The following is an 18523-nucleotide window of genomic DNA, read 5'->3' as shown; positions in this document are numbered from 1 at the left end:
TGAGAGTTAACCTAAACTTCCTAATAACTGTGGGATATTTCTCCTTCAATTTTCATTTTTCCATTATTTTTCACCATGAATTTAGTTTAATTATTTTCAAAGGCATTTTATTGGAGTGTTGCACCAGTGATGAAAGGGTTTTCACTTTGAACAAATGCAACCATCACCCTTAGCACAATGAGTGTTTTATCACCAACCAAACCATAAACAAAATGGCGTCTGCTCCTGAGTAGTCAGACATTTTAGAATTAGAACCTTGCTTGCCACCTAGTGGAAAACCCCTCTTCAGCCAGCCAAACAGAGCTCAACATAATGCCTTCAAGGGTAATTATGTTGAGCTGCTAATCTCACTCTCACCCATCCCCATCCAGGGGCTAATTTCAGCACTGTCAATGGCGTTTCCATTATTTTTCAGCATGAAAATATTTTAAATAATCTTTTAGAAACATTGGAGTATTGTGCCAGTGAAGTGAAGTTTGGTTCAAGTAGCAACATTAGCTTATGTGCCTATTTGCCTCTTATGCAAACATATATTTCGACATTTCAACAAGACAAGACCACAGCTGAGAAACCACGAATACAAAAAATTCAAAAACATTTAAAATTCCACGAAGGCCGTAGGTTGTTTATTTTTACAACAAAATATAAACTTGTGAGAAGAATATATACAAAAAATGTACAGAGCAATCAAAAAGAAAGAAAAATCCAAAGCCTCGCATTCTGACTTTGCTTTTCTCATCATATTAACAACTGGATTATTAATATTGCATTTTTGATGTATAAATATTGAAAAAAAATATAATGCAAAAATTATTCGGTAAAATACTAATTCAGAGTCTATTGTGGAAAGGCAACATTTAGCTGCAAAATTGATTTGTGTAGTGAGGTTTCACTGTATACCTCAACTAAAAGGAAAATTAAATGGTTATTTTATGTTTTTTAAATTAAGGATAATGACACATACTGTATATACACACATACACACACACACACACACACACACACACACACATTGCAGGGAGCCATTTAACCCTGCTGGTCCGAAGAGGTGGCGGTACACCTCAATAATCACTAAATCATTAATTGTTACTCTTTAACGGGCGCACATCAGCCAGCCCTTAAGAGATTGTTAAGAATGTCATGCTTAGCCACACCCGTTTCTTCTCACTGTCTTTCCTCACTCTGCTTCTGCTTCTAGCCCTTCGGTCCTGGTTGTGGTGAGTCTGCGGTGGGGTGACCCGGAGTGGCACGTCCTCTCCAGCCACTCAAGCCTCAGTGGCTGGGCCACAAGCAGGCGGTGCTTTCCTAAAAAGAGGAACGGCAGTTAAGGAGGAACCGGTGTCTGTGGTCAAGCCGCTGCTACGTGTGCTAACATATAGTTAGCACACGTAGCAGCGTACTGCAGGATGCCTTTTGGGTCTTTCTCACAGTCACCGTCGTCGAACATTCACTGACCACAGCCTGTGTGGACACTGCTTAAATGGAGAGAAATAAATGGGTGTCAAAAAATGGCAGGATGAGGTATACATTTTCAACACTAACCCCACCCCCACCCCGTGCTTGCTTAACATTAAAGCCACGGCATTTGCGCAGGCCTTTCAAATGCATGACAGCCGGTTTGTACAAAGTCACTTTTCACTGCAGGTTTTGAGATGTCTGGCCATATTCATGTCCCATTCTGAACAGCTTTAATATTTATTTTCATCAGGATAACTACTACAACTGGCAAGTCTCTTATGGGAACGTCTATGCACCATACATCATACAGGCACATTGTATCTACAACCGGGAGAAGCCTCCAAAAACAGCCAGTCAAAGATGTGCCTCTGTTCCGGTGGATGCCAGCCTTTAATTAGTGGCTGGTCTGTGGTAAAAGCACTGGAAGAATGCATGTACCTCAGCAGTGATATGTGAACATGAGAAACATAATTCATGTTTGGGGGAAAAAAAAAGTATGGAAAGCCATGGCCGATGAGAACTCTCCTGGTTGGTTGCTGTACTGATGTGTTGTGAAAGTAAGATGCATTTTAACGGGTTTATAAATTAAGATCCGGTTTATAAAAGGCCCGTCAATGCCATTTCCCTCCACAAACAGAACTGAACTGTCTCTCTCTGCCATTTTTTGTGGAACTCAGCTGTTTTGGGATTGTCAGCTGGTTCCACCCGTCTGAGACGGGGCACCTACTCGAATTTGGTGAGGGGCGCTTTGTCACTCGTGACCTCCATCTGTGCCCCATTCGGCGGCTGCTGTTTTGGGAAGCTCCCTCTCTGAGCTCTTAACCCATTCAACTTCACGTCTCTGCGTTAAAGGACACACACACAGCAGGGCTCAGAGGACGGTGCTCACACACACACACACAAACACACACACAGCAGGGCTCAGAGGACGGTGCTCACACACACACACACAAACACACATACATATAGACATGCACACATACAGTATGTGTGCACGCGCACACACACACACACACACACACACACACACACATACAGACATGCACACATACAGTATGTGTGCACACACACACACACCCACACAAACACATATACAGTACATGCACGTGCGCACGCACACACACACACACACACACACATACAGACATGCACACATACAGTATGTGTGCACACACACACCCACACATACACATATACAGTACATGCACGTGCGCACGCACGCACACACACACACACACACACACACACACACACAAACAAACAGACACAGTGTTATGGATATGCTCTTACACGATGTTGATTTCCCCATTTCCATCCTCTACAGTCTTGACCCCAGGCGCTTTTTCACCAAGCAGCTTAACCGCCAGGTACATCAGCAGTCCACAGCGGTTGACATAGCAACAGGTTGCGTCCACGGCAATAAGCAACACCAGGAAGATCAATAGGACAATTGCTACCACCCCTCCTTTACCCATTGTGGTCTTTGGGACTGTGGTGGAGAGACAAAGACAGAGGCAGAGAGGATAACTGATACCTCTGACATGTATACATAGGTATTTAGGTTATGTTGCTTTTTATTATGCGGTTCTGTTGTGTACGTTTTTTCTTTTACCACAATCTGCATGTATGCAATCACATGCATGTATGATACTATTTATCCTGTGAACTGCAGTAAAATAGATTCCTACTGTGGAACTGAGAATTTCTTTGCTTCTCCTCTATATGTCAAACCAAGACACATACAGTGCACTCTGTAAATATTTGGTAACGTTTCTGTTCTTTTGTTTCTGTAGCCCGGCACTTTGGATTTAAAATGAGAGCTAATGTAGACTGTCAGCTGTAAATTGAAGGATTTACAGCAGATCCATATCAGGGGATCTGTGCAGGAATTACATCCATTTTTATACAAGAAATGGTCCTAATGTTGATAACTGCCAATAACAGACTCCAAAGGCAATCAAAAGCCTAGAATCAAGACCAGATACTGAAAGCTTTATTTCAGTATCTGTAGGACGTAGGAAGCAATTGAATTATGACTAATCCGAAACAGTTGATAAGCCAACTGTCCAATTGCTGTTGGTTCCCATGAAATGGGGGGACTATGTATAAAAAGGGATGTAATTCCTACACGGATGGGATATAGAATACTCTCAAATTAAAGGTTACAGTCTCATTTCAAAGTACAGAGAGAAATGAACATAAATTGTACCACTGACCAAATACTTACGGATATATAAAATAACTGGTTTATCTGCTTACTATGCTGAATGCAGCACACGCACAAGGCTCATGCTTCCTGTTATGTTCTGTTTTAAAAATGGCTCTGTGGCTGTGATTGTGTTAGATGGTGTTGTGATCACAGTCAGGACAGACAGACACACGGTTGCCGCGTGTGCGTCCTCTCCCTGCTGCATGAACACATTCAGAGTACAGTCACAACACTCCATGACATGACCATGAATTTGACCCAAACTTGAATCCAACAATGGGAAGGGTAAGGCATTCTTTGTGTAGTCTTAGCATTCTGTATACTTCCCTTGTCCAAAGGGTAAAAAATTGCCTGCCCTCACTAAACCCCTAAAATAAAGCAGCTTAATTGAATTTTAAACAAAATCTATTTTGCATGCAGAAACAAGCTGTCACTCATCACAAACTTTGTCATAAAAATTTCAAGTTGAAAAACATATTTTCTCTGCTCTTAAACATAGTGGCGGGTCATTTTTTACCCTTAAGACAATACAAGGGTTAAGCCCTGTCAGCTGCCCAGGAAGTGCTGCTCTGTGTGGGTTAGGGCAAGGAGTTCACCCCTGTGCCACTGTGTGTCTTCCACGTACCGGCAGTGGCCTGGGGCACTCCGAAGCTGAAGTAGGCAGGGCTGGAGGAACCCAAGGGGTTGACGGCCACCACCTCCAGGTGGTAGCTGGCGTTGTACTGCAGTCCTGCCAGGTGGATCCCTGTGGCGTTGGCTGGAAGCTGCATCTCCAGCCAGGCCTGATCCTCCGAGTCCTGCGGGCCAAAGCGTGAACCCTGATTGATTGAGTGGTGGCTGGGGAAGAGCTCTGATTGGTGAGTGCTGTGTGGAGCAGGGCTGCGATTGGTGAACTGTGAGGGAGGTCATGATGCTCAAATGTACACTGAAAAGATTGTTTCATGGATAAATCTAAACATTATTTTTGGTTTTCTCAACTGAAGGTTTTGATGTTCTTTCGAGTGAAATCTAAAACCAGACCAGGGCCCGATTGGTCACTGCACCGGATTGGATTGCAGACCGGACAGCGCTGAAACACAACCCTGGACCATTGGAACAGGTCGCTTTATTTAGACTCACGGGTCTGTAACGGACGACATAGTGGATGATGGCTGTGCCGCCGTCGTCCAGCTGCATGATGGGAATGGAGACTGAGTTCTTCTCCACCTGCACCTCACTGTCCATCAAGATGGGGCTGTCCGGCTCCCCTGGAGGAACAGACAAAGCACAGGAGTCTGGGATAGCCCTGCCCTCCAACACAGCTCATAGCCTTATAATGTTTCAAAACCTTGCAGGAATGTTGTGCGTCGAGCATATGTCAATGTGATCAGGCCTCAGAGTGCAAAGACAACTGCCAAACATTATTGCACGGCATCTACAAGGCTGCTACAGTTATACATGAGTCTAAAGCAACTACAGGCCTACTACAGGAACATAGTATTCTGCTGCTACAGACCTGCATCTGTCAAAGACTGATCCAGGTATGCTACAGCTAAACATCAAACTACAAATGGCAACATAGATTACCTAACTTCCTGCACTCTAAAATGGCTGTAAGCTATTGCTGTATTGACTTGGGACTGGTACTGGTTTCGCATGCATTCCTGCTGTGACAATGGCCCCTTTGTCTGATTCTACTGCTCTGGCCTGCTCCCACAGTCAAAGATATGCCTCTGTTCTGGTGGATGCCAGCCTTTAATGAGTGGCTGTGCTCTAAAATGGCTGTAAGCTATTGCTGTATTGACTTGGGACTCGTATTGATTTCGCATGCATTCCTGCTGTGACAATGGCCCCTTTGTCTGATTCTACTGCTCTGGCCTGCTCCCACAATGACTCTAGTTTACCTTCTGCATGCCAATGGAATGATGCGGTGGCGGGCGAGGTCATCGCGTGGACAGATGATGGGAGTGGCGAGTGATGGGTGGTGCAGGTGATGTCATGGGCATGGTGATGTGATAATGGAAGATTTTACACAAATTCATAAAATAAAAAAAATGAAAAAATAAAAAAACAGAAACAGATAATACACGTCAAGACATATGACAATGCATATTCATGTGAGAAATATTCATGAAAAATGAGCAGTCCTAATGACTGCAATAATGGTATAATGACATCCCGTATGAAACAATATCATGTGAAAATCACATGTGAACTTCCAACATGTGGAGAGTACACATGAGAACAATGTAAATAATCACAGTGAAAAAAGATTAGTCACATTGTAGTTCACATTTGAAAAGGTTCCATGTGAAGATGCATTTTTCATGTGATTTCATGTCACATGTTTTGTTAATGCACGTACAAATTGGGAATGTGCAAAATGTGAAAAAAGCCAATCAGATGCTAATTTCATGTGTTCATGTGACTTATTTTCTTTTCACATGTGGAAATTTTCTGTCACATGTGGAAAAAAAGCAAATCACGTGAAAATGTCCAGTTCACACATTTTCTTTGTACATGTGAATATTGTGAAAATGTTAAATTCATGTATGAAATGTAACATTTTTTCATAAGGGAACACTCTGATTATCATCTTGGAAACATAATACGACTTGCACAATGTAAGAAACTATTAACTTAAATTCTACAATTATTAGCAAGGGGAGGAAATTCAGAGATACTTCTTTCAACCTGATCTCAGCACAGTCACACGGTTTCCAGGGACAAAATAACACAGAAATAACAATGTGAAAAGAACATACTCTACTTTTTAAGAGTAACTTTCCAGCTACAAGTTATCCAGTAAAAACCCAGTAAATACCCAGTAAAAAAAAAAACATCCGATTTAAAAGTTTGTTTTTGCAGCAGATAAATGAACAAAAACAGAGGGGAATGAATTGAGTGTGACGCTCACGTTTGGACAGGGTTCGGATGGAGTGCTCGCGGGAGAACTGGCCCTGACCCAGGCGGTTTTTGGCGGCCATGCGGACATGATAGGAGGTGTAGGGCTTCAGAGAGGGGAGGACCAAGGGCTCTGGCCACAGGAGACAGAACAGACACAGTCACGTCAAAGACAACACTCTCCGAATACGTCACAGAGAAAGAATCCTTTTTCTGTATGTGTCAGGACATCCATCCATCCATTATCTCAACCCGCTTATCCTGATCAGGGTCGCAGGGGGGCTGGAGCCTATCCCAGCATACATTGGGCGAAAGGCAGGAATACACCCTGGACAGGTCGCCAGTCTATCGCAGGGCACACACACCATTCACTCACACCTACGGGCAATTTAGACTCTCCAATCAGCCTAACGTGCATGGACTGTGGGAGGAAACCGGAGTACCCGGAGGAAACCCACACAGACACGGGGAGAACATGCAAACTCCGCACAGAGAGGCCCCAGCCGACGGGGATTTGAACCCAGGACCTCCTTGCTGTGAGGCGGCAGTGCTACCCACTGCACCATCCGTGCCGTCTGTGTCAGGACAGCAATGCAAAATTATTTTCTCAAGTTGCCTAATAATAATAATAATTGATGTCAAACAACCCATTGATGAAAATGAAGAATTAGTATTTACTGCTTGTCTTAGGTTTATGTTATCAGAGCCAGGGTTTTTTATGCACTCTGCTAATCGTGATTTGCCACAAGTAAAACTTGAATATAAATAGGACTCTGATAGAACAAAAAAGGTCATTAAAAACATTATTAAACATTATTAAACCAACAAAGACTCATTAAGATGAAACACATTAGGTGCATTAGCATGTAGGTAATTTAATATTAGAGGTGACTAGCTTTTCAAGTCAAGTCAAATTCATGAGTGCATTGGTCTAAAAAAAAACATAGGTCTCAAAAAAACACTTTACGATAAAACTACAATGCATGAGAATAAAATAAGCAAACACACATATAGCGAACATAAATATACATATTTACTTACACAGTTGTAAGTAAAAAAGTAAAGGAATAAAAATGACAGATTAATACTATTGTGCTTTAGGGGTGTCTCGGCGCAGCCTGTAGAGCACTGACCGCATGCTCATTGCGAGCCGCGATGTCGGCGGTTCGAATCCGACCGTCTGACATTTGTCGCATGTCTTCCCCTCTCTCTCACCCCCATTCTTCCTGTCTCTCTATACTATATACTGTCCAATAAAGCTGAAAAAGGCCTAAAAAATTAATAAATACTATTGTACTTTCCAATAGACAGCCGAAGCGGGCTATGGACAGAGCACTAAGGCGGTGAGGCTGTACCGGTGGCCTGGACGTCTCTCTGGGCCCAGCTGGGCTCGCCATCCTGCCTCCACTCCAGGACGTACTGGGTGATGGGGGTCCCTCCGTCCACCACGGGGGCGTCCAGGTGAAAGTGCACTGAAGCAGGTCCTGCGCTCACGTTGATTTGAGACGGGCTGCCTGGCCAGGCTGGAGGACAGAGGAGAGGAACAGAGAGGGAAAGAGAATGAGGGCGGGAGAGAATACGATGGAGTGATGACAGCAGAGAAAAGGGAAGTGACAAAGAGGGAATGATAAAGAGAAGAAAGATGAGAGAAGAGAGAAGGAGGGAGGGAAGACAGAAGAGAGAGGGAAAGAGAATGAGGGAGGGAGAGAATACATTACATTACATTACATTATTGGCATTTGGCAGACGCTCTTATCCAGAGCGACGTACAACAAAGTGCATACCCATAACCAGGGATAAGTGTGCTGAAAGAGGGAAGTACAATTTCAACTGCTACCTGTACAACAGAGATAAGGACGAGGGCCAATATTATTATTTTTTTTGGAACAAAGAAACAAAGAAACAGAGCAAAAGTGACCAAAGTTAATTATCCAAACACTGCTTACGATGGAGTGATGACAGCAGAGAAAAGGGCAAAGTGACAAAGAGGGAATGATAAAGAGAAGAAAGATGAGAGAAGTGAGAAGGAGGGAGGGAAAAAAGAAAAAGGAGAGATGACAGAGGCAGCAGGGAGCAGGGAGGAAGAGAACAGGACAGAGGAGAAGGGTTGAAGGAGGAAAAACAGAAGATGAGTGATTAAAGTATGCAGAGTGTCGCATTTTTGAGTTATTTCAAAGGAATCTGAAGCCCCCATTATTCCACATCCAGCAACTATGTCAGATGAAACATTTCTGTAAATGGTCACAGCCCTGGTCTTACAAAATGCAGAAAAGTTTGATATACATTGGAAAAAAACCACACTGTTTTATAACTCAACACAAGTTAAAGTTTAAGCAATGTTCTGAATGCAACAGTGGTGTCATTTTCATTGGGAACTCAGTACTGATGTTGAGAGAGAGAGAGAGAGAGAGAGAGAGAGAGAGAGGGGAGAGAGAGTGTGGGGGGGGGGGTTCAGACTTACTCTCCAGGCTGAAGTCTTGAGTGTCGTTCCCAACATCATTGCTGCCCACACAGGTATACACACCTCCATCTGAGGGCTGTACCTCCCCAAACCCCAGGGTGGGTCCCACAGCCCTCACTCGGACACTGCTGGAGGTCTAAACACACAGGGATTCACACAGGGATGCTCACCCTGCCAGCCAGCATACATGAAGAAGACAAAGCAGGAGTTGCCCGGCAACAGAAACCAGGCAAAGGCATGGAGACAGCCTTGTCTAACTTGGTGAAAAATCAGTTGCAGGCAAATAAAAAAAAAACAACAACAACAAAACAAACAAACCAACAAACAAAAACTTAATAAGCAATGTTATTGTGTTTTATTTATCCCTCAAAAAAAATGTGTATTTAATTTGTGTTTGCCTGGATATCTTCTGTGCTTCAAAAACACGCCTCTTTCACACAGCTCCATGGACTGCCACTGTTTCATTGTGCTACATTAAAGGTGGGCGTGCCTGTCCTGGAGATGGGAGTTAATAATGCTTGGGGGATTTAATAATGCTCCTAGGCTAAACCGTGTTAACTAGAATATGCCTGTGTTGTCAGAATTACTCATACTGTACAGCTAACATACATTTTTTGTTTACTCATTCGATGAAAATCTCAGATGACAATGAAGAGAAGACGGTGTGGTCTTACCAGTTTCACGTTGGTGCCTTTCTGAACCCAGTGAAATTTTGGAGGGGGGTGTCCAGAGCCTTCACAGGTCACAGAGGCATTCTTCCCAGACTCCACCACCATGACAGCCTTGTTCAAGGACACCGTTGGATGCACTGAAGTACAGAAAAAAAAGTTTTTATTTTCCCTGATGGATCCAGGAATTGCTGCATTGAGACTGGTCTACATCCAACACCCAAAACTAAAACTATTCTTCTTTAATAATCTTGTTTTTTCAAGTGGTGCACGCACACCAAACATTTTTCGCTTTCTGTTGAACTTGAACAATATGTGAACGAGCTGGACTGCACATTTACGCTGATAAAGTAGATATATTCTTTTAGCTGCCACTAGGGGGAGGTATGATGTCACTGTAGATGCAAGGATTCATGACCTGGGAGTTGCACACTTCTCAGCCGGTTCCGTTTACGAGGACATGGGCTTCTAAATTTGGTATCTTTATTAAATAAACACTTTCGAAAGAGGACCTTACCCTCTTACACCAAGGGATGATCTTGTTGTATCATGTTATTTCAATTTAAATTGGGATGTGTCAGTTTGACAGAGTGTGGCTGCAGTGTTCAGCAGCGGTTGGTGGACTTTGTGAAGGTTAACGGTGTAAACACTGGGGAACGCCGTGTCCGCACCTTAAAGTGCGTCTCGGCCTGAGCACCAGAATCACCTGAATACATGAACTCTTCCTAAGCCTTCATTATCTCAAGCCCGAATAAAGAAAATAACATGCGCCTTACAAAAAAGTAGTAAATAAATGTTTGTGTATTTTAGAATATATTTTAAGCATATATATAAGTGATTTATAAAACAAAATTAGCCTATTTTCAATATACTTCAAGTATTTCCTGCGATTCTTCTTTAAGTATGCCATCCCCATATATTAACTTCTAAACTGTGCATCCTAAATGCAAAGTATTTCAAAACAATGATCTGAGTTTACTTCTGGAAAGGAAAGTGTAAGTACAGTACCTGAGATTTAGTTAAAAGCGTACTTAAGCAATTAAGCATACACTTTGAGGAGTAGTTTGCTGAATAAATGCATGAAATTTTGGATTCACAAAAAAAAAAAAAAAAAAAAAAAAAACGATGAGAAGACTTCCAAAGATTTATACCTGTGACGTCGAGCACAAAGTTAGCCCGACTCTCTCCAATCTTATTCTTGGCGACACACGCGTACTCGCCAAAGTCGCTCCTGACCACTGCGGGAATGGTCAGCTCGCTTCTGTCCGAATTGAACTTGTAGCGGGAGTCATCCGACATTGGTGGGCTGCGGAGCACAGGGAACTGTGAGCGAGGCAGGGAGCGAAGACCGACGAGCCATTTTGGCGCTACAGCACATTAACGTCAGACAGATAACGAGGGAGGAGGAGGAGGAAGTGAGAGGATTGTCTGGGAGACACAGGATGGCACGCTAGATTAGCACTGCACTGAGACATAGACGGGCGCGTAAATACAGCAAAACACACGCCAAAACATGAAAAACACAGACTGCCCATTATATTCACACATTCACATTATAATTAACATATATTTCCACTTATGGTATGTACACTGCGGAAAAAGACTGACCGAACAAGTGTTTTATTGACTTGTTTATGACTTAAATGTTGTTTTCTTCTCTCAATTAGCTTATTTCTCAGATATTAGCTTATTTTACGTTAAGCCAACTGTTTGGTGGAAAAGTGAACTTTTCTTATTTCCCATAGGCAAATATTTAAATGAGTATCTGACCTCATTGGTAATATTTCGTATTTAGCTAAAGGGTAATACAAATAAGGTTTTATGTCTAAATATAAGGCTTAAACTTGTTGAGACTTATTTTTTGCAGTGTGCATACTACAATCTCTCATGCTACAGCAGTCTAGACAATGTCATCAGCTGTGTCTTTTCACGATTCCTTTGAAGCTTGGAGTTGGAGGAACACAGTTCATGGGCAGCTTTAGCAAGCAGAGCACAGTCAGTCACTAGAGAGCAACAGATCCTAGCTAACGGAGCTCTCCCTGTTATTGGCCACTGAATAAGTCCAGATTTGATAGCAGGTCAGGGTGGCTCATCTGTACACCCGTAGGCACCCAGGCCCCAATTTTAGGCCAGCCCCCAAAGTACTTTACTCAGGGGTACAACATGCAGCAGAACCCCCACGTAGGAATGCAAGCTGGAAGTGACATGTCCAGTTTGCCACTGCCCCAGTAGTGGTGCACCGCAGACAGCTGTGGCTCACGTAGGCTGAGTGTAGTCACCTGGTCCATGAGATATTCGGAGTGGGCACTCCAGTGACCAGGCAGGATATAGTCACATTGGTTCTGGGTCCTGCTAGGACCTTTTTCTCCTTCTGGTGAATTTCAGCAGTCGGAGGTACTAGAAAGACAAGCACAGTGCATATGTAATGTGTTTGGAGGAGGAAGGGCACACTACAAAAAGAGATAGTAGTTGAAGTCCCACTTTAGCCAGCCCACCTTATATTTGAGCCAAAATGGCTGCCCTGCATGTCCTGTAAGTGCGATCTTCCATTGTTAATTTATTATTACATGGAATATAACATCTCAAAAGTAATTAATGATATTAATGACCATAGTTTTGGTTCACTCTCTGCATCTTACCATTGACAACAACTGAAATGGCTAGCTCCTCAGAAATTTGGCGGTTCTTGATGGTGGCTATGCAGTAGTAGTTCCCGTGTTGCTTGCGTCCGATTTTGGTGATATTCAGGCTATTGTCTGGCAGCACAGTAATTCGCTCTGCACAGGGACACATGACATGGTGGACGGGCACATCAGCACCACCGTCGAACCTTCATCACACATGCTTTTAATAAAAAATTAAGCTTTAAAAAGCATACTGGCATGGATTCAGTCAACAACCTTTCTGAATTTCGCTCAAAAATGACAGGAAAGTGTTCGTTTTTTACCTTCCTTCATGAATGCAATTTGGCAAATTCATCCATCAACTTATCAAACTAGCACTTTCATTTAATTGTAGGTCAAAGTTTAAAATGAATTGTGATTGAATCCAGGCCATTCTCTCTCCAAGGGCACCAATGGTGGTGTTTACATAAAGAGGCAGGACTGTTTTGTAGACGCTAATATCCCTTTCTCGGCCCGCACTGAGTGAGCAAGCGACTCCTCAGTGGCAATGACTCATTTCACCACTAGGTGGCCACAGAGGGAGCCCCACCCCCAAACAGTACCCTATTTGGTCTGGTCTTGTTCTCAACCAGGAAACATCCGCTCATAACAGTCAACAGAGTCAACAGAGATGTTCCCCATCCCCGTCGCCAATTGGGGGGGAGAGAAACATCTCCCGATTCGTGATGAATCGGTGACCAGTCACACCCTCACCAGTGTGCCCACCATCGACACCTCAGCATGCCCCTACAGACAGCCCCAGGAGCAGGAACATGAGAAGACCCCCATACCACACATGACGGCAGAGGCTGCCGCTGCGATGTCCAGACCCCTACCATCAGTCGCTTTCCGCCATTTAACTTCCACTGCGGGCAGGCCGGTGGCAGCGCAGGGCAGCACTGCATTCTGACCCTCCAGGAACTCGTGGTAGGTTAGCGTACTGCCAAACGTTGGCCTCTCTGCACAAAGACAGAGGGGAGAGGGGGGGGAGATGGGTGAGCGGTATGAAAGGGAGAAGAAAGAGAAACGATATAAAATAATAAGTACAAGGTGCTTTATGGGATGGTCCACAGCTTAGTGGATAAAAGCATCAGGGCCGCGTTTCCTGATAACGGGGTCTCTTAGCTTTTTACAAAGACTCGAAAGGTATACCTTACTGAAGTTGTTTACTTTTCTACATGTGTTACCCGAACTATCCCTTAGGAGGTTGCTTAAGGCATAGCTTCTACGTGCGACGTTACTAGGCCCATCGAATAATCCAGGATTCACTCCATGCATAAAACACCATGAATAAAACATTCAGGAATACTTTAAAATATTGCATTCATCTCGACTGGTGGGGACTTTATAGAATTAAAAACTTAGAAACTGAATTATCCAACTTTATATAGAATTTTCACCAAATGGGTGCAAGAACCCGACACCTTAGATTCTGGTATCAGTCTATCTGGTAAATAATTATTGAAATTATTTTAATATCTTTGTCTTTGTCATTTTCAATAAAAGTGCTCCAACAAGCAAAACCCACCAACACGAAACAACCGACATGGTGTCCAACAAAACAAAGAAAGAAAGAAATGGTTAACCATCGCACCAGCCCACAGAGAGAATGGAAAATCGTCAGTTTATAAATATCATTTAAAAGGCAATTAGGCAACATGTTCAACATGTAACATGTAAGGTCCAACATGCATCCTTCGTAATGTACAACCCCATTAATCCCATTAATGTGGCATTTTAGTAATATTATTAGCTGACTTCAACTGTAGAGTTATTAGTGTACATATTGCTTAACAGATTGAGATGTAACTAAAAGCAACAGCTGATTTCAGAGGCTTGCGGGCGTAACAGTGGTGGCCACTAGCGGAGTGAGCTGACACCATCGCTAAGGTACAGCTAAGAGTGGTCCAGACCAACCATATGAAAGTACGACGTACAGAAGGTATACTTAGCTAAGAACGTTTCGGGAAACATGGTAGAGCTTAACGTATAACTTGCAAACAGTTTGATTGCCTGGTCCGCCTTTGTAACCTTGCGCAAGGTGCTTACCCTCCACTACACCAGTAAATATCCACCTCTATAAATAGGATGTATATATAATAATGCAAGCTGTGACTTAAAATTTAAATACTACTTAAATGTAAATGCTGTTTACATGTATGTTAACGTGTTTGTCTGTTTGAGAAGCTATCAACAATCGGCAATATTGTCTGCACAAAAAAGAAAAAAACAATTACAAAGGTCAGTAATAGTAATGTTTCCTTTACACACCCTCTGATGACACATAAATTGTCATCTGAAGGAAAGGGCACCGGATAGAGCTGTCTTACGGTAAACGTGGAGGTCGATTTTCTTAGTTGCAGTTTTGCCATCATCAAAATCGCTGTGGCAGGTGTAAGTCCCGGAATCCTCAATCCTGACTTTAGGGATGGTGAGTTTCAATGAAGCCTCGTCAACAATTTCAATCTCCAAACGTCTCTCATCTATCTCCTCTCCGTTTTTACGCCATGACATTCTCCCCTCAGTCTCGGCTGTGGGGTACATAAGTATAGATGTGCAGGGTTATGCTGAGAGAACACTGTAATGCTAGATCTCACGTTCTGCCAAATTAAATAATAAGACAAATGCGCAGAACTGCTCCATAGGACAATGCCTCTGCAAACAAACATACATTATGATTATTAGGTTTTTATTTATTTTATATCACAGCATTGCTCCAAAGTGACATGCACACGCACGTCTATCTACTCTGTTCGTTGTGTTACAATGTATTGTGCACAAATTATTTACACAAATGCAATGAGAACAGTCATAAATAATTGAATACCAGATTAATTCATAGCCTATGTCATGGAGAGCTTTGGATTTCAGCGATGCACACAAACCTTTGCAGAGAAGCATGTGGTTGCTTTCCATCGCAATGTCTTCAGTATTGGGAATAATCTTCAGTTCAGTTGCTGGGAAGGAAACACAAAAAACAGTGCATGAGCTAATGTTCACTGGTTCATTTCGCCTTCAATATTCAATATCCAATGCCTAAAATAAATCATAATCTGAGACAGATGAGGATCAGTAAGAAATGCAATATTTACTATATGTATGCTGATGAAATCTCATTAGCGAAAAGGTTTCGTTTTCACCTAAACAAAATGGCCATTGTGATCCATTATGAATTGGGTCTGGTGAGTCTGGTCATGGAGCTGGTGATCTGAAATGGTCTTAATAATATGCCATTTTACTCATAAATGTCCTCAATTATGCCCTATTGCCTGAACTAATACTCAGTTACTGTGTCTGTGTGGGCGTGTGTGTGCATGTGTGTGTGTCTGTGCATGTGTGTGTGTGTATGTGCATGCGTGCGTGTGTGTGCATGTGCATGTGTATGTGCGTATGTGTGTGTGTGCATGTATGTGAGTGTGTATGTGCGTGTGTGCACATGTCTGTGCATGTGTGTGTGCATGTGTGTGTCTGTATGTATATGTGCATGTGTGTGCGTATGTGTGTGTGTATGCATGTGTGTGCGTATGTGTGTGTGTATGTGCATGCGTGCATGTGGGTTCATGTGTGTTTGTATGTGTGCGTGTGTATGTATGTGTGTGCGTGTGTGTACATGTGGGTATGCATGTGTGTGTGTATGTGCATGCATGTGTGTGGGTTCATGTATGTATGTCCATGTGTGTGTGCATATGTGCATGTATGTGTGCGTGTGAGTGCATGCGTGTGTGCGCGTGTGCATGTGTGTGTGCATGTGTGTGTGTGTGCATGTGTACGTGTGTGCGCGCGCGTGTGTGCGTGTGCATGTGTTTGTGCATTTGTGTATGTTTTTTTTTTTTATAAATAATAATAGCATAAATAGCTCTCTGGGGCTTTGCTCTCAGTGTTTGGCAAAGGGACGTTTTCCTGAATGACACTCTAGTTCTTCCTGTATTCTGGCTGGAATTGGCCCTCAATGACAGAGAGAGAGAGGGAAAAAGGGTGAGAGAGAGATAGAGAGAGTGAGGGAAAGAGGGTGAGAGAGATAGAGAGAGTGAGGAAAGAGGGTAAGAGAGATAGAGAGAGTGAGGGAAAGAGGGTGAAAGAGAGAAAGATAGAGAGCGAAGGAAAGAGTGTGAGACAGAGAGAGAGCGAGGGTAAGTGTGAGAAAGAGAGATTGAGTGAGGGAAAGAGTATGGGAGAGATTGAGTGTGAGAGATATAGAGCAGGAAGAGAGTGAGGAAAGAGGGTGAGAGAGAGACAGAGAGAGCAGGAAGAGGGCAGTTATGTTGAGCTCATAGTCAAAAGGGCTATATTTTGGTTTTGTCTGTCAGGTGTTTCAAACAAACATATTCCTATACAATACAGTTAACCAGCCATCACAAACCTAAGCTGTGACTAGAGTCACACAATACAAAAATAAATAATCTCAATGTCCCTACAATCTTAAAGATTGACGAATAAATAACACAGAATAGCAATGCACGATAACATCAATGTTGCAGCAGTGCCGTCAGTAATAACATTTTAATATGTTTTTGCAATGGGATTCCAGTTGACATTCATGAAAATTCCACCGTCCACATTCCCAAAGCCACAGCACTGCTTAAAATGTACCTTCTCACATGCCATATTCATAACATCCATCCCCATCCTCTTTGCATCCTCAACATTTTCAGCAATGCATCAAAAAGTGGCAACAGAGTACCACCACCTGACCTGGTCTTTCACTTCTGAAGGGGAATGAAGACCACCACTACCACCATCGGCACAAAAAAAGAGGTTAATGTCTGAAACCTTTATCCAACAATGGGGCGGCTATTTAAAATTCCATCAGCAAATCCAAGCAGAAACATGATTCCTTGATATTATATTCTATAGTCATGATACCCAGTCCAAGAACAACATCGGCTTCATTCAGATCACTTGTTCGTATTCCTTGAATCTTTGAGATCTGTTAGTATAGTGAGCATTAATACCGAAGGCACACGCTGCTCATTCTGGTGAACTCCCAATTTCAGTTATTCAACCCCATCACAGTCAGGATCGCAATAGGTATGTTACCTACCACAGTACACATCAATATGTTTTTTTAGGCTGAAACGCAAGCCTTTTTTTGTCTCAAAAGCAAGAACTTAGTTTTGGTAAATAGAAAAAATTAAAAAAATACTGATTCTTGAGATAACCAGTATTTCATAATAAAATTCTACATTACACCTACGAAATGGCACAGAAACATCAATCAGACTTATAAAATCTATAAAAGACAAACCCTGGTCCTCATTATATTGTGATGATGTTATGAGATTAAAATATGGAAACAGAAAGGTATGTCATCTATAACCCACATTATCGATTTTCGCAGAAGAAGTAACAAATCAATATCAACCAAAAGTATGTGTGGGAACAAGCAACACATAACACAGAACAAAATAACAGAACTATTCATATTTACCTTGCAATTGTGAAGGCCTAGCACATAATGACAGCTGTAACAACAATACAACAACGAAGTCAAACGATAGTCGAACCTCAGCCATTGATGCGGCAATGCAATGTATTCACTCAAGGGTTTTTCGTCCGTGACACCTGTGGCGAACAAACCACCGAGAGATAACAGGGTAACGGCATGCACACGGCAGTTTTATAGGCAGAAAACAGAGCAGACAGGAATCCCACAATCTCCAAAATCTTTGCACGTCCACTCCCCCCCCCCCCTTAAATTTTCGGTTCAAATCCTCCACCGGGAAAGATGAATAAAAATACCCTTCCCTCGCAGGCGCCACCGCGCCCCCCGCCAATCCAACCACCAACACCGGATGAACGGATCTTGGAGCTCTCTCGGGACTTGGAAGACGATATTCTTATCGTGTGGTCATTGTTCCTATTGAATATCACGCTGAACCTCAAATACAACAGTAAAACGTTTTTTAATTTAAATTTAAAATTTAAAAATTTCCACTACTGCGTTCGGACTAAAATTGTAAATTAGAGAAGCAAAATTTGACAAATTCTGGCACATTTAGCTTTTATAACGCGCTCTGCAACCTAGCTTGATAAAACATTTGATAAAATTCTTAGCGAGAGATTTGATGCCATATAGTCATATCTATTATTTGACTCACCTGTAATGATGGCGTGCAAAGACACAATTAGTCATTGAACAGTTTATGTCCCAGGAGAATTTGGAAGAAAAGCTGTCCTACAT

General features: G+C 42.6%; 1 protein-coding gene across 3 annotated transcripts; it reads right to left on the bottom strand.

Moving 5' to 3' along the window:
• Window positions 1–597: 597 nt before the first annotated feature.
• Window positions 598–17941, bottom strand: ncam3 (neural cell adhesion molecule 3). Of its 3 annotated transcripts, none has more exons than XM_061217391.1 (16): window positions 17771–17941; window positions 15228–15299; window positions 14673–14873; window positions 13134–13301; window positions 12319–12456; window positions 11959–12076; window positions 10831–10985; window positions 9686–9819; window positions 9012–9147; window positions 7906–8073; window positions 6564–6683; window positions 4787–4914; window positions 4293–4464; window positions 2749–2947; window positions 2186–2299; window positions 598–1305 (listed from the first exon to the last, which is right to left on the bottom strand). In XM_061217391.1, exons 1-16 carry the CDS (start codon window positions 17853–17855, stop codon window positions 1266–1268), a joined length of 2148 nt encoding a protein of 715 aa, XP_061073375.1. In that variant the 5' UTR covers window positions 17856–17941; the 3' UTR covers window positions 598–1265. The 3 variants fall into 3 exon arrangements, with proteins under 3 accessions (XP_061073375.1, XP_061073385.1, XP_061073394.1); XM_061217401.1 differs by having other exon boundaries at window positions 13179–13301; XM_061217410.1 differs by lacking the exon at window positions 2186–2299.
• Between the last annotated feature and the right edge of the window lie 582 nt (window positions 17942–18523).

The sequence above is a fragment of the Conger conger genome, chromosome 1 (genome assembly GCF_963514075.1).
Source record: "Conger conger chromosome 1, fConCon1.1, whole genome shotgun sequence".
Lineage (NCBI taxonomy): Eukaryota > Metazoa > Chordata > Actinopteri > Anguilliformes > Congridae > Conger > Conger conger.
Note: the sequence above shows the minus strand (reverse complement) of the source record. Positions and strands in the feature narration are given on the sequence as shown.

Coding starts and splice junctions, on each gene's coding strand:
- ncam3 (XM_061217391.1), bottom strand. CDS start 17,855: ATGGCTGAGGTTCGACTATCGTTTGACTTCGTTGTTGTATTGTTGTTA. Junction 9,820..10,830: donor CTTTGTGCTCGACGTCACAG/GTATAAATCTTT, acceptor TCTGTACTTCAG/TGCATCCAACGGTGTCCTTG. Junction 6,684..7,905: donor GAGAGACGTCCAGGCCACCG/GTACAGCCTCAC, acceptor TCCTGTGGCCAG/AGCCCTTGGTCCTCCCCTCT.